Source organism: Pogona vitticeps, chromosome 2 (genome assembly GCF_051106095.1).
Source record: "Pogona vitticeps strain Pit_001003342236 chromosome 2, PviZW2.1, whole genome shotgun sequence".
In the NCBI taxonomy this organism is placed as follows: domain Eukaryota; kingdom Metazoa; phylum Chordata; class Lepidosauria; order Squamata; family Agamidae; genus Pogona; species Pogona vitticeps.
In genome coordinates, this window is record NC_135784.1 from 361,299 (window position 1) to 385,650 (window position 24,352).

Consider the following 24,352-nt stretch of genomic DNA (forward strand, 5'->3'; position numbering starts at 1 on the left):
GGGAGGGCTCTCGAGGGGAGCCCCTGCTAGGAGGGAGGGAGCTTTCCCTTCGCTAGGGCTCAGCAGGTGAGAACGTCTGCGCTCTTCTCTTGCCGACCCTCGTTCCTTCCCAGAGAAGCTGCAGTGGAAGCCAAAGCAGCGAGAGCAGCTGACGGAAGCCCTCTTCATCGGCCCTGTCGGCAGAGCGGCGGGGAGGGTGGGTAGTGCTGGACTGGAGGGATGTCGTAGTGGCTGGGAATGTGGCTGTTCTTGGGGGAGTCGTAGTGGTTGGGGGCGGCGCCCAGGGCTGTGGGCGAGTGGCCTTCTGCCCCAGCTGCGCCGTTCCCTAGAAGAGGGTAAAAGGAACAAGCCTTGAACTCTGGAAATCCATGCCCTCTTTGCTGCAGCAGCAAAGGGCAGAAACCAGGCAGAAAAAGGCAGCCGGCCGTGGGTTTGGCCTAGACCCGAAGCCTGGGTTTTGTTGAAGTCCCCCTTAAATCTACCTCACACACCCCATCGTCCCCGATGCCTCCTTCCGGGTTTTGCTCGGGCTCTTCAACGAGGCTGATCTCGGCATACAATTTCCTTAGTTGCTGAGGGATTTGGCGAAGGGAGGACGGCATGGAGAGAATGAGGGGAATCCAGTAGCCTATAGCATCTTCTTCTAGTAGGCTTGGAAGCCTCTCGGAAACCTCTCGCCCAATCCCCGGAGGGTACTGGTGAGCGTCGGAGGGGAGAGGGCCCAGGATCCAAGTGGATATTGAGGTGGCCATCAGAGGAGAGGATCCAGGGGCTGGAGGTTGGAGGCTTCGTGCAGCCCCCCCCCCCGAGCTAGTCTGGTGGCGCACCTAAAACCGGAGCCTGGAGCTGTGTTTGCTGTGGCTGGCTGTGGCGTTTATGAGATCCTAGGAGCCCCAGAAGTTTTGAGTCACTGGCGAGGCGGAGTGGCCCACTTCTGGCATCGGAGGCAAGGCTGTGGTGGAAGAGCTCGGGCGACCGTGAGGGGGAGTGCTGCCTATCGTGAGCAGCAGTATTTTTCCTAAGACTGGCTTGTTCAGCTTGCTCTCCTCAGACTAGTTCCAGTGACGCTCTACCTCTATCCCAAGGGATAAATCAATCAATCAATCAATCAATCAATCAATCAATCAATCAATCAATCAATCAATCAATCAATCAATCAATCAATAAAGATGGCCTATTTAGGAATGCTTCCAAGAGGGCAAACACACATAGAATCATAGAACCATAGAATCATGGAAAAGTGAAGTTGGAAGGGGCCCATAAGGTCATCAAGTCCAGCCCCCTGCTCAGCGCAGGAATACAGTCAAAGCAGATCTGCCATGTGATGGTATAAGTTTTTCTTGAATGCCTCCAGTGTTTGAGCACTCCAAAACAGTTGAAACATAAAACCCAGAAGGGACCTGGAGGCATAGCTCTGCCTCTCTTCCATCTGCTGACTTCTGTTTCAGGCTTGGGAGTGAAGTCTTGAGAAGTCCAGGCTGAAACGTTCACCTCCCTTTCTTATACAGTGGTGCCTCGCATTACGACGTTAATTCATTCCAGCTAAATCGTAGAGCGAAAACGTCGTAATGCGAAAATTAAAAAAACATTGAAATGCATTAAAACCCATTTAATGCATTGCAATGGGCTTAAAACTCACCGTCCAGCGAAGATCTTCCATACAGTGGCCATTTTCAGTGCCTGTATAGAGAGGAATCCGTCCCTAAACACAGCGGGGAGCCATTTTAATTACACGGTGGCCATTTTGAAACTACTGATCAGCTGTTAGAAAATCATCATTTTGTGAAGAATCGGCTCCCGAAGCAGGGAACTGATCATCGCAAAGCCAAAAGACCCTATTTAGACCATCGTTTTGCGATCACAAAAACGTCATCATGAAGCAGATTCGTTGTAATGCGGGGCAATTGTAAGGCGAGGCATGACTGCATAATTTTTAAATCCTTACTTTGGTTCCCCAAAGCAGAAGTGGTTCTTTAGTTCACTCTTGAGGATCCCAAAAGGAGAACGAAGAGACTCACAAGAGCCCCACGGGAGAAAGGGGGCAAGATGGTCCTACCCTCCACCCAAAGAAAGTGGAGGGAGCCCAAGCCAGCGAAAAGGGGAAAGGGGACAAAGAGGAAAAGGGGAAACTCACCCACCCCCATTGGACATGAGGGGAAGAGAAATGGAAGGAGACGAGGAGCCAGAAGGACGAGAAGCAGAGAGACTAAGTGGGGGCCAGAACAGTAGACGGGAACAGAGTAAACTATTGCTAGAAGGGTGGGAAGGTTTCTAGATGGAGAACCCGTGGATTCCTATCTGGGGGGGGGATGAGGATGCCGAGAGAAGAGGTGGAAAGGGGAAGGAACCCTCGCTCATCCAGGAAACCTTTCTACAGGAGAGTAGAGGATGGAGCTGAAAGAGAAGGGAAGAGTGGGCGCAAATAGCGGCAGAGGAAAGAGAGAATGGAGAACGGAAGAACCATCACCCACGCGGGGGTGTGGAATCGCCTTCCCAGGGGAGACGACCGGAAGGGGAGAGCGGTGGCCTGAGGAGACCCTCTTGCATCGGCCGGTGTCAGCCTCAAGGGAAGCCCCACAGAAAGAGGATTACGGTAGTCTCATTTTGAGAATATCCGTGCGTGGACCAATCCAGCGAGTGTCAGGGCGTCCTGGCTGGGGTGCAGCTGCGCAACTGCTCAAAGAGTGGTCCTCACCGACCACATAGGCGGGGTAAAAATTAATTAATTAATTAATTAATTAATTAATTAATTAACTAATTAATTAATTAATTAATTAATTAATTAATTAATTAATTAACTAACTAACTAACTAACTAACTAACTAACTAACTAAATAAATAAATAAATAAATAAATAAATAAATGAATGTACAGTGGACCCTTGACTTGCAGACGGCTTGACTTGCAGACTTTTCGAGTTGCAGACTTCTCTGGCCGCAAAATTTAGGTTTGACTTGCAGCCTGAGATTTGACTTACAGACCAGAAAAAAACCAAAATGGAACAAAAACGGCCTGTTACGGAATTAATCGGTTTTCAGTGCACTGTAGGTCGATGGAGACTTGACTTACAGACTTTTTGACTTGAGAACCGCCTTCCAATACGGATTAAGTTCTCAAGTCAAGACCCCACTGTACTCTGCTTGTGTGACATTACAAATCAATAAGGGCCTGGTCTCAATGGGGTCGGGGTGAGCAGGATTGAGATGTTATTTTAAAAATACACCTAAATAAGATACAAAGAAAACCGTACCCCCCCAAACACCAGCACTTTGCACATGCTCAGAGAAGAACTGTGGTGTCGTGGATGGAGGACCAGACTGGGAACCAGGAGACCTGGATTCAAATCCTGTGTGTTTGGGGGGGGGGGGGCAAGGCTACTGAAGCCAACTCTCTTGAAATCTCCCTGACCTTGCAAACGTTGGGAGGGAATCTGGGATTGGGTCCTTCGTTTTGGGTCCCAAAAGGAGGAGCAAAGGGGATTCAGGTGAGTCCTGGCCCCTTCCTAGGAGGAAAGAGAAGAAAAGATCATCATCCTGGAGGCTTTTTGCATAAAGCAAATGAAAAAAAGAATCTTCCCTTGGGGGGTCTCGAACCCCTGTTTTCTCCCATCGATGGAGGGTCATGAGAGGAGAAGGTGGAAGGAGAGGTTCCTCGGGGGGGGGGGGAGGAGGCAGAGCCGGAAGCAGACCTTCCTCCTCCTCCTCCCACTCCTCTCCCACTTTCGTAGCTCTACGTTCTCCCCATCCCTTCCCCTCCCAACCAATCCCCGCGGAGAAGAGGTATCCTCGGGAAGAGGAGAACGTAGAGCTACGAAAGTGGTAGAGGAGCGGGAGGAGGGGGCTGCTTCCGGGGCTGCGCCCCCCCGGAACCGGAAGTGGAGGCCGTGCCCCCTCCCTTTCATTCCCTCTCGCTTCAGGAGGCGGTCGGAGGTGGGGGCCATTTGGGGGCCTTTATTGGGGGGGAGAGGGAGGGAGGGGGGAGGAAGGGGAGAGGGCAGTTTTTTTGGGGGGGGTCTCCGTAGAAAGAGGTTCCCTCTCGCTCCCTCCCTTTTCCTCTCTCGCTGTTTCTTCGGACCTCTTTTCCCCGCCAGAGGGAGGTGGGGGCGATTTGGGGTCTCTCTTGGGGGGGGAGAGGGAGGGAGGGAGGAGGGAGGGCAGTGGGGTGGGGGGGCCCTAGGAAGAGGTCCCCCCACACTCCCGAAGGGCAGAAAAATACCCCCCCCCGGACTTCTCTCGGAGTCCCCTCAGGCTCGCCTCTCCTTCCCCCCCCCCAAAAGACCTTCTCCAGCCAAAGTCTGAGCGCGATCCCCCCCCCCAGGAAACCCCTTTTGTTGGAAAGCTTTGGGGAAAGGGGTCCTTTTTGTGTGGGGGGGGGGGTCAGGGCGGGGGCGAGATCCCGATACTCCGAAGGGGCAGGAGGGGCAAACAGCAAGCCCCCCCCCCGGGCCCCCCTATTGTGTGCCTGTGTGTGTGTGTGTGTGTTTCCCCTCTGAGCCCCCTCAGGCTCGCCTCTTCCCCCCCCCCGTTGTGGTTGTTCCCCCTCCTCCCCCCCCACCTTCTCCAACCGAAGTCTGGATGCAACCCCCCCCCAAAAAAAAACCCCTTTTGTTGGAAAGCTTTGGGGAAGGGGTCCTTTTTGTGGGGGGTGGAGGAGAAGGGGGAGGGCGTGGGTGTCGGGGGTGGGGGGCAATCGGATGGGGCCCAGAGAAATGGGGCTTTGAGAAGGGAGAAGATAGGGGGTCGGCTGGGAGGGAGGGATGTGGATGATAAGGATGATTCTTCATTTCTATGGCAGCCTGCAACGGAGGGAAGTTCCTGGAACGCCAACCAGGCCCTGACCTGAACCCAGACCCTCAACACCCCCCCACCCCCTTTCTTCCCACCCAGAGCAATGGGGGGGGGCAGGAGAGCCCCTGGGGAGAGAGGGGCTGCCCCTTTCCTACCCTGGGAAAAGTGTGTGTGTGTGTGTGTGATTGTGAGGAGTCTTGTGTGAGGTTTGCTGATGATGATTTTTGGTTAAAAAATATTCTTAGAAAATTTTCTGACTCTCCTCTTGGTTTCCAGGAAGAGACTTTCTTAGAGGCAGGAAATTCAGTCACTAGATTGATAATTAGCTTAGAATTCATTCTTTCATTCATTCAAAATTACTTTCCTCCTCTTGGTTATGTCTTAATTATTTTCTTTGCCACAAGGGACGGTGGTCGGCTGGACGGCCAGACCTTTGGGGCTGGAGAGGCTGAGCGAAGGGCCTCCTGGAAGGTCTTAAAAAGCAGGCAGAAATTGTGTGTCATCATCACACGGGGGTGCCGGACCACCACATTCTTCTCCATAGCCTCTTTCCGGTTTTTTACGAAATAGTACGAGGAATTAATGGAAACCTGAAACACTCCACAGGCTGAGGGTTGGGGGGGGATTGAACAGGAGTCCCCCCCCCAGTACCACTGTCATTCGCAGAGTGACACCACACGAGGGAAAATCTCCCACAGAGTCCAGGGGTCCCCAACCTCAGGCCTCCAGATGTTCTCGGATTGCAACTCCCAGAAGCCTTCACCACCGCCTCTGCTGGCCAGGATTTCTGGGAGCGGAAGTCCAAGAACATCCGGAGGCCCAAGGTTGGGGGGACCCCCTGCTGTAGACCCTCTGGACGGCTGGCTTCGGTGTGGCCACCCCTCAGACAGACACCCTTTGCTCTGTCAGGCTCGGCCTCCTTTTTCCTGCTGGCAAGGCGGGCACGAGATTGTGCAGCAGTTTTGGGCTATTTCCTCGCTTTTGGAATCACACAGCCCCCTCCCCCACACACACATTCATAAACCAGAGGGTATTTTTTGAAGAATTGAATTCTCCAGATTGTCAAAAAGACAAAGGCTTCTATGCTAAGGGAAAGCTTTTGATTTTGTCCATCCGAGAAGGCTCCAGAATGATTGGTTTTGTTCTTTCTTTTCTCCCAAGGACGGGGTGAGGTTCACCTGATGCTCTCCCAGCTTTTTTCTGGAGAAAAAGAGAAATCCAAAGCCCCCCTTAAAGCAGGTAAGATCTCTTTCATTCTTTGGGACCAGAAGCACCGTTGTTTTTGTCTATTTATTAAACAATAACCCTATGATTAGCAGGTTGCAAGATGTTGTAAAGGTGACATCAGTATTTCAGAAACTTTTAGCCCAATCGCAGGATGCATCAGGAGCGTTTGGAGGGCGCTGTGACGCACCCAGTTTCCCCGGTTTGTTTCTCCCCACAACCCAGGTTCACTTTTGGGACTGAAACTTGTTTTCAACCCTTTTCGCCGCCAGAGAGGATTTATCCTCACTCTATCAAATACGATTCTTCAATCAAGTATTATTCAATTAATCATGTATGTATAGGCATCCTTCACTCTCGAGAGACTATGGTAACATGCTCTGAATCGAGGAGTGTCCTCTCCAGAGCATGAAGCCCGGGTAAGGTAATATGGAGGATAGGCTGTTACCCAAGCAGCAGATCCCCCCTCTCCACATTGCTGAAAGGGTCCAATGGAAAGGCAAGAGCCAATACAACTGGTTCCAGCAATGTCGCAGGAGTTGGCAGAACGACACACGCTGCCTCCGGGGCTCCGGCTCCGGATTTTGCCTCAAGGTTTACTCCTGAATCCTTTTCCATCAGTGGATATAGCCACAAGGCAGTGGAGGTTTGAAATCGGAGTTTTCCTTCTCCTAGATGGGCTGCCTTCCATGGCTGAAGAGCCCCACCTACCCGGCTCAATTAATCAAAGTTTATTAAAATATTCATAAGTAAATCATATAAAGTAAATCATGGATGGTCCCTCAACTCCCACTCTAACTGCCATCCATTCTCTTAAATATCCTTAGTTCCGCCTCTTCTGTACAGCCATTGGCTCCCGAGTCAGGGTTCCATTGTAATGGACAGGAGTGGTTCTTCACCTGTCCGTCACAGGCGCCTTCCACCAGACCTTCCGTGGTGCCTGGTGAGGGCCAGAGGGGACACCGAGGTGGGGCGTGACAGTCCAAAGGAGACTGAGTTGGTGTGAAATCATATCCTGAGGTTCACTTTGAGTCTCTTCTGTCAACTTTCTTCTGTCGCCCAGTTCTGGAGACCTCTGGTTTGTGAAAACAAGCACACACTGTCAGTTCCCTGGCTGAGTGGAGGTTTCAATCTGGGTTACGTAAGTCCCAGTTTTACTGTCTACCGCAGGGCCTCTCTGAACATGTGCAGAGTGTTTTTCTTTTGGTTCCCAGTCCTGCTTGGCTCAACTCTGTGGTCACCAAGAGCAGGTGCTGTCGGTGAGATTCCAACCCTGGACAGTCTAGTATGGGGCCTCCCCGGAATTTCTCCTTTCCTCTTTTGGGATCCAAGAGGGTGAAGTGAAGAATTCACTCCTGCATGTGGGGATTTTTGGGGAAGGAAAGATGGAAAAGAGCCGCCTTCTTCTTCTCGCTTCAGTCCATGGTATCTTTTTGGTAGGTTTCAGTTGATTGATCGATTTGGGGAGCATCCGTTATCCTTCCGTGTGACATCTCAGGCACATTGTTAAGAGAGAGACACGTTATCTTAATTCTCCGTGAGTTTCTCCTGCAGAATTAAGGGGATTAATATTCCAAAGGATGTTGTTTCTCCCACTTTGAGAGGGAAAGTGATCCTTGATGACCTCTTCCATGTTCTGAGAATAGTTTTTGCAGGATTGAGGCTGTCCCAAGAGAACACCTGCCAACCTTCTTCCTGTATCTCTTTGGCTTGTTCCTGCAATGACAAAATCAGGGTTCCCCTGGCCGGGCGCGGAGCCTCAGCTGCCCTTGAAAGGAAGGGAAGGGAAAGCTTTGCACAGCTTCTGGAAAGAAACAGGAGGTGGCGAGATTGCAGGGTGCGGGCGTGTGGGCGTTTGTGCATTTATCGGGCCCCAGGCATGGACTTTAGAGAAAGTGCCACTTGCTTTAAGCAAATGGTAGATGGAGCACATGCACACAGAGAGAGACTACATGCATACGTACATCAATGCGGGTTGAGGATTTCTCCCCTAAGGTTCCCACAGAGTTTTAAAAAAACATTTTGTCAAGATCTTTGTCCATCATTTCCCCAAAACCTACTGAATCTATTGCAGAAACGTCATTGAAATAAAGTTTGGGGTTGATGATCTTTGGTCATAAGGAGAGGACATTGAGGGAAAATGTTTCCATTCTGAATGCCAACGTCAGATCATGGGGTGAAAGATACATGGAGACAGAGAGTATAGGATCCGATGGACCTCTTCAGTATTGAGGGGAAAAATGACAGAAGGAAAATGAACTAAGAGGCAAGTCATTTCATTTACAATCCCCTTCCTGTTTTTCATTGCTTCTAGCTTCAGTCTTTTTTCAATAGACTCCTCAATTTTCCTAATTTTTCTGCCTTCTCCTTCCTTTCTTTTCTATTCTTTTGCCCATTTTTCTAATTGAACTATGTTTAGTCATGACATCCTCTCTTCTCCCACCGTCTTTCCTATTTGCTTGTTATCTTGTATCTACTTCGTCCAGTTTTTTTATAAACCCATTCAAGATTTTCTGGAGAACTTCTCAACCACTTTGGTCAGAGGGGAGATTGGGGAACTTAATACTCCCTTGTAACATTACCAACTTACTAACAAGCTGTAGTTTTCCATGTATAAGATGGTATTTTTTCCACAGCCCACTGGTTACACAGAAGTAAACTGAGAGCACAGAGAGAACAAAAAAGGGCCCGTATGTTGCCTGTGTGGTCAGGACTGGAAAAGATCCGAACCAGATTTATGGCCTTCAGCCTCTGGGTCCATGCTGTGTTTTATGTTTTGACTATTTTGGATCATCAGCTGGCAGATTATTTATTTATTTTATTTATTTATTTTATTTATATCCCACCTATCTGGTCGGGTGAGGACCACTCTAGGCGGCTGCTTTGACTGTATTCCAGCCTTGAGCAGGGGGTTGGATTTGATGGCCTTATCGGCCCCTTCCAACTTCAGTTTTCAGGTTCTATCTGTGTCTGGCCTCTGGGCAGCATTCCTAACTGGGCCATCTGCTAGTTGAAAGGTGAGGGGTCTGAAGGTGTGAAATACAGGCCTTTGACTTAATACAAAGCTCAAGAGAGACGTAATATTGGAAAAAATGTAGAATAAGATTTTCTACCCCAAGACCAAGAATAAAACTAATGTTGGCCATATCCAGGTATCACTCCCCCCTTTTAAATTCAGACAATAGAAATGACGATGAATCTAAATCTGTTCCCCTTTGTTTAGCTGTTCCTGGGCTTGGAGTTGAACAAAAAACAACACACAGAGGCAAAAGTCTAGATACCGCACATACAAATAATCCCAAAATAATAATTTGAATTAGAAATGGTTCTAGTCCAACCCTCAGTCCACTACATTACACAGGCTCTGGTGTTTTCTAGATGTTGATTTTGTTTACTATCCATAGTGATTCATTTTGATGTTTGTAGTCTTGCTGTTTTTAACTTTTAAATATTGCCTTTTTCTGATGCATGTAAGCTACCTTGTGTCGTTTTTAAGAAGAAAGGCCTCCTTCAAGTATCTCACCTGACCAATCTGTAAATTTTTTAAAATTGAAAGTGGAGGCCATCCGCCGGGAGCTTTCTCCTTTTTTGGTGACAGTGGATCGAGCAGAGATGTCCAGCGCTCTGCCTTGCCCGGTGAGTTTTGACCATTTTGAGCCTGTGACGCCAGACATTGTGGACAAGGCGCTAGTTCGCTCTCGGGCCTCCACCTCCTCCCTTGACCCTTGCCCGGCCTGGCTAATCCCAGCAACCAGGCCTATAACAACTGAATCGGCCACAGCAATAATTAATGAGTCTTTCCGGGAGGGCAGGAAAGAAACTCAGGCGGTGGACGATATTGACAATTATAGGCCCGTCGCCATCGTTTCTTTCATTAGCAAAGTGGTCGAGAGGGTGGTGGCTGATCAGCTTCAGGCGCACTTGGATGAAACAAATGCCCTGAGTCCATTCCAGTCGGGCTTCAGGCTGTGCCATGATACAGAAACGGCATTGGTTGCCCTGTGTGGTGACCTATTGAGGGAGGCTGACAAGGGAAAAACTTCTCTGTTGGTCCTCCTTGATATCTCAGCCACCTTTGATACCGTCGACCATGGTATCCTCCTGAGGAGGATCTCTGAGTGGGGAATTGATGGCTCGGCATTGGCCTGGCTCCGATTCTTCCTGGGGGATCGTCCTCAGAGAATTCAGCTCGGGGAGAGTGAGTCGGCCCCATGGACCCTCAATTGTGGGGTTCCACAGGGCTCATCTCCCCAATGCTCTTTAACATCTATATGAGGCTGTTGGGCGAGGTCATCAGGGGTTGTGGAGTGGCGTGCCATCAATATGCTGATGACACAAAGCTCTACATCTCCTTTTTTCCAACTACAGTGGATGCTGCTCTGTCCCTGCAGCGCTGTCTGGGGTCTGTACTGCAATGGATGCAGGAGAATGGGCTGAGACTGAACCCAGACAAGACGAAGGTCCCAAGGGTGGGCAGACCTACCATCAGCGGTTTGGCAGACTCCCTCTCTTTTGGGGTGTGTGACTCTCACTGTGAAGGGTGAGGTTCGCAGGTTGGCGATTCACCTGGACCAGGCGCTTACCATGGAATCCCAGGTGGTGTCCGTGGTCCAATCCGCCTATTTCCCTCTGTGGCGGATTGCCCAGCTGCGTCCCTATCTAGATGGGGGGGTCGCTCACCACTCTGGTCCATGCGCTCGTAATCTCGAGGTTAGACCACTGTAATGTGCTCTATGTGGGGCTGCCTTTGAGATCAATGCGGAAACCCCAAATGGTGCAGAATGCGGTGGCCAGACTTCTTAGTGGGGTGAGGAAACATCATCATATCTTCCCCCACTCTGGCTGCCTTGCATTGGCTGCCTGTTCATTTCCGCGTTTATTTCACAGTTCTAATGCTTACATATAAAGCCCTAAACGGTTTAGGACCTCAATATCTGACAGAACCTCTCCTCCCACCTAAATCTACTCGTATCACTCGATCTAGCCAGGAGGTGAGGCTGAGGAGCTTAATGTCGAAGGAGGCCCAGAAGGAAAAAAACAAGAAACCGGGCCTTCTCGGCAGTGGCTCCTCGCCTTTGGAATAGCCTCCCTTCTGAGATCCGTATGGCCCCTTCGCTGGGCATCTTCAAAGGCCAACTGAAAACCTGGCTATTTAGTCAAGCCTTCCCTCCAGCCACCACTTGATTTGCTCTTCTATCTGGAGTTCTTGTCTATTGATGCATTATTTTCTTCCTATATATTAAATTGCTTATTTTATGTTGTTAGCCTCCCAGAGTAGTCAGTTGACTAAATGGGCGGGGTACAAGTTCAATAAAAAGAAAAATCTGGGGGCGGTCTTCCAAGAAGGAACGGAGCCAGGCCAGAGCCAAGCCACCGATACCCAACTCAGAGAGCCTCCCCAGGAGGATACCGTGGTCGACGGCATCGAAGGCTGCTGAGATGTCGAGGAGGACCAACAAAGAAATTTTACCGCTGTCGGCCTCCCTCAACAAGTCATCGTACAGGGTGACCAATGCCGTCTCTGTACCGTGGCATGGCCTGAAGCCCGAGTGAAAAGGATCCAGGGCATCTGTTTCATCCAGATGTGCCTGAAGCTGGTCAGCCACCACCCTCTTGACCACTTTGCTCATGAAAGAAATATTGGCGACGGGTCTATAATTGCCAATTTCGTCCGCCGCCAAATTAGGTTTCTTTCTTATGGGCCTAATGAGTGTCTCCTTGAGGGCATTCTGTTGGCCCATTCTGTTGTTATTGGCCTGGCTGCTTTGATTAGCCAGGCCGGGCAAGGGTCCAAGGAGGAGGTGGTGGCTCGACAGCGGTCAAGTACTCTGGCCACAGAATCAGGCGTGACAGGCTGAAAGGAGTCAAAGGTTACCGGGCAAGACATCTCTGCTCAACTTACTGTGTTCAAAAAAGGAGAGAGGTCCCGTCGGATGGCCTCCACTTTAGATTTAAAAAAAGCTGCAAACTGGTCAGGTGAAAAACTAAAGGGAGGCCTATCATCCAGACCAGTTCCGGATAGGTCACGCACTATACGGAATAACTCCGCCTGCTGATTGGACGCTTCGCTTATCTGGTTAGCAAAGTAAGTTCGACAAGCAGCCTTTACCTTAGACAGGTAAAGGTTAGTTGCGACCTTGACAAGTATCCTATTATAATCCGTTGGGTTCTTCCTCCATCTACGCTCTAGCCTTCTCCTATGTTGCTTCAGCGCTCGAAGCTCCTGGTTAAACCAGGGCGCTGGACGAGCTCTACGATGGAGAGGGTGTTTAGGTGAGATCGTGTCTATAGCCCTGTTTACGAAGGTGGACCAGTTATCAACCAGAGCGTTGACAGGAGCGCTAGCCAGCTCCGCCGTGACCCCTCTCATGACGTCCTGGAATCCAGCTGGATCCAGTAGCCTTCGAGGGCGGACCATAGAAATAGCTCCCTGCGAGGCGGGAGAGCCACTGTGAGGTTACATTTCATTAGGTAGTTACCTGACCATGACAAGGGGACTGACATGAGGTCTGTCACCACCAGATCACACTCGCTCCAACTGGAGGAAAAGACCAGGTCCAGTGTGTGACCACCCACGTGGGTGGGGCCGCTGACATGTTGGGACATGTTCAAGGAAGCCATGGTTTCCAAGAACTCAAGAGCTGACCCAGATGGCCCTGCCCCCACGTGCACGTTGAAATCACCAAGACCAAAAGCCTTGGGGATCCCAATAGTGCCGCAGAGACAAAGTCAGTCAACTCCGGAAGGGAAGTGGCTGGATTGCAGGGAGCGCGGTAACCCAGCAAAATCCCAAAACCATCCCTGGCCCCAGTCGACACGTGGAGTGCCTCTAAACCCGGCTTTACTACCGAGGAGCGCCTAGTAACCTCCAAGCTGGATTTATAAACAATGGCTACTCCTCCCCCCGCCTCTCCAGTCTTCCCTGGTGCTGGACAGCATAACCGGGCGGACAGATAAGAGCCAGGGGAGGACCCCCCCTCCCCGCTGATCCACGTCTCGGTTATGCATGCCAGGTCTGCATTCTCCTCCAGGATAAGATCGTGAATCACCTGAGGCTTGTTGGCTATAGACCTGGCATTCAACAGTACCAGAGTTAGAGTGGAGGGTAGGCTGGGCTGGCTACCTTGATACCGAGGGTTGGTCATAGTCTCAGAACAACAGACAGCCTTCAAACATCTGATCACCGGAATGTTAAAAGGCCCCTCGCTGGGCAAACAGGTCTTCCATTCCATGTCAATAGAAAAGTAAAGAACAGAACCTTAAATAATACCGCATCTTAAAGAAAAGTGGATGACAAATACAAATACAAAAATAAATACAATATTATACAGTATTATAATTAAAATCTCAATACAAGAACCATACATATAAAATTAAATTTTAAAAAAACTCCAAGAGGTTACCCCCTATATATAGTCCAGGTCTGTCCTCCTCCACCTCTTAATCTTGTCCTTTTTACTGGTCTTGATGTTATTAGAGTTATTTTTAAAGTTGTTAAAGTTGATGTTATTAGTAGTAAAAACAGTGGAGTGAGGGTGTTATTCACGGGTTGCATCACATAGGTCTTAAAACTGAGCATAGGGAGCATCAGGAACAGTAAAGATTCAGGCAGAAAGATATTCAGTTACTGGCTTTTCTTTATCCTTCCTTAAGAAGGAAGTGTGGCGTCTCTGTAGAAAGTCCAAGAGCAGCAGGATGAGCAGATCAGTTCTAGGAGGAAGGCTGCCGTTAGGGCACCCAAGATGGTAACTGCCCAGCTGAGATCCACTGTATGTAGATAGCTCTCTCTCCTCCACGGCCATCCAGAAATTTTTCCCTGCCGTCCTGCCACCAGAGCCTGGGATGGTCGGTTCCACCTCACTAACAGCCAAGACTTTTGGGGCTCCCGGACCTCAAGTCCATCTCAAATCGGGCAGTTTGGGCAAGCTCGTCGGGAGGGGGTGCCGGGTCTGTAGCCTCCAGATCTCTCAAGTCCTCTCCCCTTTGGTGGTAGTCTCCGCTCTGGGCTTGGGTTTGGTCACACACACACACACACACACACACAAAACATTCCCCACCAGTGCTCATCCACCTCCTCTTGAGAAAAAGTCTCACGAGCCTCTGAGCTCCGCCAAAACAGCTGAGGCTCTACAGCCGAGCCTCAGCTCCAGCCCTGCGTTTGAGCTCCAGCTCTAGCTCCCGCGGTCCCACTCTCAATCTGGCGACCGAGTAAAAAGAAAACAAGGAGGGGGAAGGCAGACTGGGAAAAACTTTAAAAAGGAAGAGAAGTAGAGCAAAAATAGAAAAGGGGGCCTAAGAGGGAAGCCGGTGCGGTGGAGAAAAGTGCTAGCCAACTGCCACCGGCGCCATCTTGGAATAGAAGCCAATGTTCCTTCCCCTTCCTGCCTCTTCTCTTGGTATCATCATCCTCTCCCGCATAGGAATCCATGCGTTCTCCATCCCTTCTAGCCATACCTTTCCTACTTGTGGCGATCTCCTCTGAAGCCCCCAGGCTTTCACGAGGTTCTCGCCCTTCTTTCTTCTTCGCTGCCACCAGGTATTAATGCTTTAATACCAAATATGTTTAGAGACAAGTGTGCTGTTTAAAACTTAAGGCTCTTATTTGATCAAGGAAGTTATTAGGTGATAAATATTCATTAGATCAGTCACAGGTTGCCAATCACTTGTATTTGAATCAAATCTGATGTAACTTTAAAACTCTTTTCACCCTCTGTTTCAATCATACAGATCTCTAACTCACTCTCTAGTCACTTTCAAGATACACACAGTCTCTCTCTTTCTCAGCATCTTCTCCTTCAGACCTCATCCACCAGCTTTTATATATCCAGCTCCCTCCCGCCTTGGCTCCGCCTTCTGTCCACTCATAGGCTCCCTGCTTTAATGTTCTGCGGTGACGGACAGGTGAGGGCAGGGCTGCTCACTACCGTCCCCTTTCCCCTCTTCGCTGGCTTGGGCTCCCTCCACTTTCTTTGGGTGGAGGGTGGGACCCTTCCCCCCCCATTTCTGTCATGGGGCCTCTTGTGAGTCTCTTCTTTCCCCCTTTTGGGATCTTGAAGATTGAACTAAAGGAGCCGCTTCTGCTTTGGGGAACTTTGAAAAGGGGAAAGCAAATGAAAGGTTGCAGGCATGAGATTGCATCTGGCTAGAGAAAATACCCTGCATTTTTGTGGACATTTAAGCAGGGAAAGGAAAGCAGCTGGTTTTCCAATCATTTGGAAGGCTTGCCCTTGATTTAGTGAGCCCAAGGAGTCACTATCTAAGCCAATATATATCGGTTTTTTGAAAAGGGCAGTAGTCCCAAAGGGAGGTTTAGAGTCCAGAAATAGTTGATATAATAAACTATCTGGGTCAGAGTTTTTAAAAAGTTTCAGCCAGAATTGAATTGAAATGATCTCAGCCAAGCCATCATTTCCAAAGAGGAAAATCTGGTCTTTCGACAAAACACCGAGTAGGGAACATAATTTGGTAGCACCAGCACTTTATGTAAGTATAGAGATGGCATCCGTTCAATTGACCTATCCATGGCATTTAACCAGAGTGGGATGCCGTGCATAATTTGTGGGATAATTTAGGATTTAAAAACCTGTAAAGTTTCTGTTATTTTCCTCTATTTCTTTGCATTGTTCATTTAAGAAAGCCCTCTTGTCTCTCCTTGCTATTCTTTGGAAGTCTGCATTCAATTTTCTGTAACTTTCCCTATCTCCCTTGCATTTTGTTTCCCTTCTCTTCTCTGCTATTTGTAAGGCCTCGTTGGACAGCCACTTTGATTTCTTGCATTTCCTTTTCTTTGGGATGGTTTTTGTTGCTGCCTCCTGTACAATGTTACAAACCTCCATCCAAAGTTCTTCAGGCACTCTGTCCACCAAATCGAGTTCCTTACATCTGTTCTTTACTTCCACTGTGTATTCATAAGGGATTTGGTTTAGATTATACCTGAGTAGCCCAGTGGTTTTTCCTACTCTCTTCAGTTTAAGCTTGAATTTTGCTATGAGAAGCTGATGATCAGAGCCGCAGTCAGCTCCGGGTCTTGTTTTTGCTGACTGTATAGAGCTTCTCCATCTTTGGCTGCAGAGAATATAATCAATCTGATTTTGATATTGCCCATCTGGTGATTTCCATGTATAGAGTCGCCTCTTGATAAATAAATAATAAAACTCTCCACTATGATTTGTCCATCTTGGGTGGCCCCGCACGGCACAGCCCATATTTGTGGAGATATTATGGCAGGGTCTGGTACTTCTAGCCTGGAGGAACCAGCCACAATTGCTTCAAATGTTTCATTGTTTTTCTGGGTCACTTCCTGTTGCAGCTTGCTCTATTGTACGCAAATAAATGTCTGCCTTTTGTTCTTTTATACCAGTGGTTCTTAACCTTTGTTACTCAGATGTTTTTGAACTGCAGCTCCCAGAAACCCCAGCCAGCACAGTTGGTGGTGAAGGCTTCTGGGAGTTGCAGTCCAAAACTCCTGAGTAACCCAAGGTTAAGAACCAGTGTTTTACACAACTCCTTAATTGAGTTTTTAGGAAGAGATATTTGTGCCAGCTTTGGACAGATTCCGTCCTCCTATATTCCCTATATGAATGGTGGATTTGTACTTTCACTATAATCGGGATCAAACCCAAGTGCTTTGTTTTGAGGGATTGCAGCGCCTTTGGGCTGAAGGAGTTTGTCCTAATTCCCAGTGGAGATTTTCCATTAATCTATCAGATGCTTTATTTTTATCAAGTGGTTCGATGGAATTTGTGGTGGAAATCTGAAGGTCCTAACACTTGTCCCTTAATCACAGACTTTAGAACCTGCTAAAACCTTATGATCCCATGCTAGTCCTTTTGAGGCATCATGGTACATACGACGTGTTTGATTTATATACGCACACAGGCCGCCATGATGCAGGAGCATCCTACGAGTGGCTAACCTCTTTTGCAAAACCATATTCTTCAGGGAAACTACTTAAGCCTTTAATTTTGCTTGTGTTTCCATAGTGACATTCTCCAAGAGATCTATGGCTCCTGAAGTCTTACATACAAATTCTACCAAGGTGTGAATCTCTTTATAGGCTTCTGCCACCTCAACTGCTGGAAAAAGGCTCCTTCCCATTTGAGTCCCTGTTGACCATTTCCAGGCCTCCAGAGAAGACCTCCCGGTGACACGTGTGGCGTGAGTAGAGTAACTTGTATCTGATTTAATTCATTATTCAAGAAGGGCCGTTCGGGAAGCAGAATCTGCCCAAACTCTGTCATAGAGACAGTTGCAAAAAAACCCTCATTTAATTTCTCTGCATTTTTCTTGTACCCCTTTTAAGGCGTCTGTAACTTTGCTTGTTAACTATTCCAGCACTTTCTTGGACTTAGTTGAGCCCCCCCCTTTTTTTTGCAGTATACAATTCCACTGGGCCTCTACTACCATTGTTTTAAAAAGACTATGCACTCTTGAGATTATTTTTGTAAACTTCCCTTTCAACTTCTTTCTTACTTGCTTCCTTGTCTGAGGGAGGTCCACCCTTCAGAAATCAAGGCTTTTTGTGTCAGATTTGCTTAACACTCTCCCCCCAACATGCACGGCAAAAGAGATGGCAGCATGGTCGCTATTCCCTAGCGACTCAGTGACATTCCTGTCCCTAACCAGGCCCTGAGTACCACACGATATTAGAAGCAGAGTCACCTGTCCTCTTTTGGGCTCCATGAGAAATTGCTCCAAGATGTAGTCGTTTAGCATGTCAAGAAATCCGGTCTCTCTTTCTTGACCCGAGCATGCCTTGGCCCAGTGGATGTGAGGATGATTGATGTTCCCCGTGTTTACGATCCTGTCCATTTTGGACACCTCCCTGATTTCTCTCCACTCCATTTTCCCCCTCAAATTTTTCCCAACATTTCCCCCTCAAGTTTTTGATCTGGAGGATGATAGCAAGCCCCCAACCCACTATCACATTGCTCCTTGGTGCTGGCAGTTTAACCTACAGTGATTCTATGGTGGAGTCAGAGCCGCCGTCCATCCCCATTCTGCTGGGTTCTACCCCTTCCTTGACCTAGACGGCCACCCCGCCTCCCACACGGCCCTCTCTGTCCCTCCTCTAGAGTTCATCGTCTGGAATTGGGGTATCCCACTGGCTCTACAAATCCCACCAGGTTTCTGTTATGGCCACTCTATCAATCTTATATCTACCCTCCAAATAAAAGTTAAGTAAATAAAAAAGTTAAAATGAATAAAATGTTCCAGTTCTTTCATCTTTGCTCAGGCGCTTCGGGGATTTGCCTAAAAGCACCTGCCTACGGGGTCCCCCAAGAAGGGCGGCTTGTTTGCTTCTCCTTCCAGTGGACCAACAATCCCATCCCATCACGCTCCCAGTCCTAATTCCTACACTATCATCACTTTGTGTTTCTCTATCCTCTCCACCCTCATTCCACAGGGATGAGGGGTCCCGAAACGAACGCCCCTCGGCTCCTGTTGGCTTTCCCCCTGGCATTCAGTTTAAAAGCTGCTCTGCCACCTTTTTAATGTTACGTGACAACAGTTCAGTTCCGTGTTCATTCAAGTGGAGCCCCTCCCTCTTGTACAAGCCTGGCTTGTCCCAAAAAATTCCCGAGTGCCAAATGAATCTAAACCCCTCCTCTTGACACCACCGTCTCAACCAGATGTGGAGACCCTTGAACTCCACCTGTCTGAGGACACCCAGCTCTACATCTCCTTTTCTCCAACCACAGTGGATGCCGTTCCGTCCCTTCAGCACTGCCTGGAGGCTGTACTGCAATGAATGCAAGAGAATGGGTGGAGGATGAACCCGGACAATGCGGAGCTCTTGATGGTGGTCGTCCCCTCCATTGGTGGTTTGGGAAACTCCCTCTCTTTTGGGGGAGTGACTCTCACCATGATTAGTGAGGTTCACAGCTTGGGGGACTATCTGGATCCAGCGCTCACCATGGAAATCCAGGTGGCGTCTGTGATCCGCTCTGCTTATTTCCATCGGTGGCGGATTGCCCAGCTGCGTTCCTATCTTGATGTTGGGGCGCTCACCACTCTGGTCCATGCGCTTGTAGTCTCGAGATTAGACTACTGCAATGCACTCTACGTGGGGCTACTTTTGGGATTGATGCAGAATCTTCAAATGGTACAGAATGCGGTGGACAGACTTCTCAGTGGGATGAGAAAATATCAGCATATTTCCCCCACTCTGGATGCCTTGCATTGGCTGCCTGTTCATTTCCACATTGATTTCAAAGTGTTAATGATGACATAAAGCCTTAAATGGTTCAGGACATTGATATCTAGCAGAACCCCTCCTCCCACCTAGATCTATACGAATCGCTTGTTCTAGCCAGGAAAGATGACTGTGGGGCCTAACACAGAGGGAGGTCCAGAAAGAAAGAACAAGAAACCGGGCCTTCTTGGCACTGGCCCCTCGCCTTTGCAACAGTCTCCCCTCCGAGATCTGTCTGGCTCCCTCGCTGGGTGTTTTTAAGAGCAAATGTAAGACCTGGCTATTTAGGCAGGCTTTCCCTCCTGTCATCACTTGAATTTCTTCCCCTCCATCTTGAACTATATTACTATTGTTGTTTTTTATTTTATTATATTCTTTTTATTCCTTTTTTTAATGTTAGCTGCCAGAGTAGACTTTGGTCTAGATGGGCGCGGAATGAATGAATGAATGAATGAATGAATGAATGAATGAATGAATGAATGAATGAATGAATGAATAAATAAATAAATAAATAAATAAATAAATAAATAAATAAATAAATAAATAAATAGCTGGCCCTGTGCGATTAACAGGTAGCACTTCCAAGAACAATACCTTTGAGGTACAGTAGTATCTCATTTTATGTAGACCTTGGCTTACATAATTTCTGGTTCACGAACGGAAATCAGTTCAAAAGAATGCCTTGGTTTAAATGTCTTTTCCCCCATTTCTTTCACTTTGTGAAGGAAGTTTCCCTGTGCCTGGAGGCTTGTAGCGCCACGACCATCCCTATGACAACCTATGTTCCAGTTTTTTTGTGTTTTTTTTTTGCATAACGTAATGTCCTGGAGGACACATTGATTTTGTAAACCGAGGTACAACTTTAATATGTAGCATTTAGATTTTGTAATATTTAATTTAGCTGGGGGTCACATACCTTCTGAATTTCAATGTTTAAATTTTTGCTTTTATTCTCACAGATGTGATTTATCAAATTCTTCGCTCCCCTCTTTCCATACACATTGGTTTAAGTACCTAACTCTGGAGCCAGACGTTTGGAGTTGACTTCCCTTCTAGCTCTGCAGTTCCAAGATTATACTATCTATTTCCTTTACCATCTCTGCTTCCTATCCTGTTTTCAGAAATTCGTGATGATTCTCTACACATAATAGCATTTTATAAATTCTACATCCCATCCCTTTCGTGGACCTGTCCTTTCTCTTCACCTTCTGAATAATAATCTCTGCAGACGTTGTCAGTTCCTGGCATTTGCCACTAACTTCTCTTTACCAGTTCTCGAGTCTAATAATCTAGCTACATTCATCAACTTTTCATATTCATAACTGTCCTCCCCCTGTTATTCTTTTTTGCTTATAAAATTCCTTTAATTCAATTATTTGTTTTCTCTTTAATCAACTTTGAGAAATTCCTTTCTAATTTTCTGGAAACTTAAGTACAATCATTGGGGAGAATTTGAGAAGGGAAAAAAGTTAAAATACTTTGAATTTGATGTACTTACTTGGGTGTGGAAATGATCTTACCTGAACACCTCATCATTGATTCCTCCAGATTTTGGAAGTGATTGAGCCTCTTCTTTTTCTAATCTACCAGATGATGGCCAGGAGAAGAATTGCCCAGTAACATCTGGGGCAACCTGGGAAGGAACTCGCAATCAAGCAAGAAAACAGAACTGAAAATAGAAATGACAAGGCATGGACTTCACATGAAAGGGGTAGCGCAGCTGAGAAACCACGTAAATGCATGTCACCTCAGTAGACATCAAAGAACACACGCAGGGGAGAAAATGTATCCATGTATGGAATGTGGAAAGAGCTTCAGTCTCAGTAGTAATCTTAGGAAACATCAAAGGATTCACACTGGGGAGAAACCACATAAATGCATGGAATGTGGAAAGAGTTTTAGTCGCAGTGATGCCCTTAGGTTACATCAAAGGACCCACAATGGGGAGAAACCTCATAAATGCATAGAATGTGGAAAGAGCTTTAGTCGGAGTAGCACCCTTAGGTTACATCAAAGGACTCACACTGGGGAGAAACCACATAAATGCTTGGAATGTGGAAAGAGCTTTATTTCAAGTGGTGAACTTAGGTTACATCAAAGGACTCACACTGGGGAGAAACCTCATAAATGCATAGAATGTGGAAAGAGCTTTCGTCAGAGTAGCACCCTTAGGTTCCATCAAAGAACTCACACTGGGGAGAAACCACATAAATGCTTGGAATGTGGAAAGAGCTTTAGTCGCAGTGATCACCTTAGGTTCCATCAAAGAACTCACACTGGGGAGAAACCATATAAATGCATAGAATGTGGAAAGAGCTTTATTTCAAGTGGTGAACTTAGGTTACATCAAAGGACTCACACTGGGGAGAAACCTCATAAATGCATAGACTGTAGAAAGAGCTTTGTTTCAAGTAGTGAACTTAGGTCACATCAAAGGACTCACACTGGGGAGAAACCTTATAAATGCATAGAATGTGGAAAGAACTTTAGTCGTAGTAGCACCCTTTGGTTTCATCAAAGGACTCACACTGGGGAGAAAGCTCATAAATGCTTGGAATGTGGAAAGAGCTTTATTTCAAGTAGTGAACTTAGGTTACATCAAAGGACTCACACTGGGGAGAAACCTCATAAATGCATAGAATGTGGAAAGAGCTTTAGTCAGAGTAGCACCCTTAGGTTACATGAAAGGTCTCACACTGGAGAGAAAGCTCATAAATGCTTGGAATGTGGAAAGAGCTTTATTTCAAGTGGTGAACTTAGGTTACATCAAAGAACTCACACTGGGGAGAAACCTCATAAATGCATAGAATGTGGAAAGAGCTTTAGTCAGAGTGGTCACCTTAGGTTACATCAAAGGACTCACACTGGGGAGAAACCACATAAATGCTTGGAATGTGGAAAGAGCTTTAGTCGCAGTGATCACCTTAGGTCACATCAAAGAACTCACACTGGGGAAAAACCACATAAATGCATGGAATGTGGAAAGAGCTTTAGTCAAAGCAGTACCCTGAGGTCACATGAAAGAATTCACACTGGGGAGAAAACACATAAATGCATGGAATGTGGAAAGAGCTTTAGTAGCAGTGCTGTTCTTAGGTTACATCAAAGGACTCACACTGGGGAGAAACCTCATAAATGCATAGAGTGTGGAAAGAGCTTTAGTCAGAGTAACACCCTTAGGTTACATCAAAGGACTCACACTGGGGAGAAACCACATAAATGCTTGGAATGTGGAAAGAGCTTTATTTCAAGTGGTGAACTTAGGTTACATCAAAGAACTCACACTGGGGAGAAACCTCATAAATGCATAGAATGTGGAAAGAGCTTTAGTAGCAATGCTGTTCTTAGGTTACATCAAAGGACTCACACTGGGGAGAAACCTCATAAATGCATAGAATGTGGAAAGAGCTTTAGTCAGAGTACCACCCTTAGGTTACATCAAAGGACTCACACTGGGGAGAAACCACATAAATGCTTGGAATGTGGAAAGAGTTTTATTTCAAGTGGTGAACTTAGGTTACATCAAAGAACTCACACTGGGGAGAAACCTCATAAATGCATAGAATGTGGAAAGAGCTTTAGGCAGAGTGGTCACCTTAGGTTACATCAAAGGACTCACACTGGGGAGAAACCATATAAATGCTTGGAATGTGGAAAGAGCTTTATTTCAACTGGTGAACTTAAGTTACATCAAAGGACTCACACTGGGGAGAAACCACATAAATGCATGGAATGTGGAAAGAGCTTTAGTCAAAGCAGTATCCTGAGGTCACATCAAAGGACTCACACTGGGGAGAAACCTCATAAATGCATAGAATGTGGAAAGAGCTTTAGTCGCAGTGATCACCTTAGGTTACATCAAAGAACTCACACTGGGGAGAAACCACATAAATGCAGACTGTAGAAAGAGCTTTGTTTCAAGTAGTGAACTTAGGTCACATAAAAGAACTCACATTGAGGAGAAACCACATAAATGCATGGAATGTGGAAAGAGCTTTAGTTGCAGTAGTAACCTTAGGGAACATGAAAGAACTCACACTGGGGAGAAACCACATAAATGCTTGGAATGTGGAAAGAGCTTTGTTTCAAGTAGTGAACTTAGGTCACATCAAAGGACTCACATTGGGGAGAAACTTCATAAATGCATGGAATGTGGAGAGAGCTTTAGTTGCAGTAGTAACCTTAGGGAACATGAAAGAACTCACACTGGGGAGAAACCACATAAATGCTTGGAATGTGGAAAGAGCTTTAGTCGGAGTGATCACCTTAGATTACATCAAAGGATTCACACTGGGGAGAAACCTCATAAATGCATAGACTGTAGACAGAGCTTTGTTTCAAGTAGTGAACTTAGGTCACATCAAAGGACTCACACTGGGGAGAAACCTCATAAATGCATGGAATGTGGAAAGAGCTTTAGTTGCTGTAGTAACCTTAGGGAACATGAAAGAACTCACACTGGGGAGAAACCACATAAATGCATGGAATGTGGAAAGAGCTTTAGTTGCGGTAGTAACCTTAGGGAACATGAAAGGACTCACACTGGGGAGAAACCACATAAATGCATGGAATGTGGAAAGAGCTTTAGTTGCGGTAGTAACCAGAACTCACACTGGGCAGAAACTATAGAAATGCACAGAATGTGGAAAGAGCTCCTGAGAAGTTGAGTACGCAGAAGGAGCTCATTCTGTTTTCTTCTCGTTTCCATTGAAAAGACTAAGCAACCAAATGCTGACATAATGCAAAACAGAAAGAAAATAGAAAAAATGGAGTGCATTTTGAAGTACCATTTGTGATTCATTTTACTTCTATTGTTAGTTGACAGAGAGATATCACAAAATACACTTGAGCCTTGTGATAAAAAGTAAAAATAAGCATATATTGTGCAATGGAAACTTTTACAAAATTAGTGTAAAAAGAAAAAGATGGACATTCTAAGGCTAACTGATAAAGGAAAAGCAAGTAATGAAGAGAGAAAAGCTGTCATTTGTTTTATAGGGCTTTACCCTCATAAATAATAACAGGAATTGAGTTTTTAAAAGTGTACCATTTAATATGTATTCTGTATTATTTATGAAGAACTAGGCATTTCTATGCTATTGTAGTGAGTTTTCTGCTTTGTATTGGCAAGGATTGTTGGAGTGGA

General features: G+C 46.9%; 1 protein-coding gene across 2 annotated transcripts; it reads left to right on the plus strand.

The window, feature by feature from the left end:
* The first annotated feature begins 3,857 nt into the window (after positions 1 to 3,857).
* LOC140703734 (uncharacterized) lies at positions 3,858 to 24,104 on the plus strand. 2 transcript variants are annotated; one of them, XM_078386960.1, is made up of 5 exons: positions 3,858 to 3,929; positions 5,949 to 6,026; positions 16,994 to 17,168; positions 20,797 to 23,058; positions 23,393 to 24,104. In XM_078386960.1, exons 4-5 carry the CDS (start codon positions 20,888 to 20,890, stop codon positions 23,871 to 23,873), a joined length of 2,652 nt encoding a protein of 883 aa, XP_078243086.1. In that variant the 5' UTR covers positions 3,858 to 3,929; positions 5,949 to 6,026; positions 16,994 to 17,168; positions 20,797 to 20,887; the 3' UTR covers positions 23,874 to 24,104. The 2 variants fall into 2 exon arrangements, with proteins under 2 accessions (XP_078243086.1, XP_078243085.1); XM_078386959.1 differs by lacking the exon at positions 23,393 to 24,104 and having other exon boundaries at positions 17,068 to 17,168; positions 20,797 to 23,255.
* Positions 24,105 to 24,352: the final 248 nt, after the last annotated feature.

Bases quoted from the DNA above. Each gene is read 5' to 3' on its own strand.
- LOC140703734 (XM_078386960.1), top strand. From the start codon at position 20,888: ATGACAAGGCATGGACTTCACATGAAAGGGGTAGCGCAGCTGAGAAAC. The intron at 23,059-23,392 runs GTTACATCAAAG...TAGTAACCTTAG, and splicing joins AGTCGCAGTGATCACCTTAG to GGAACATGAAAGAACTCACA.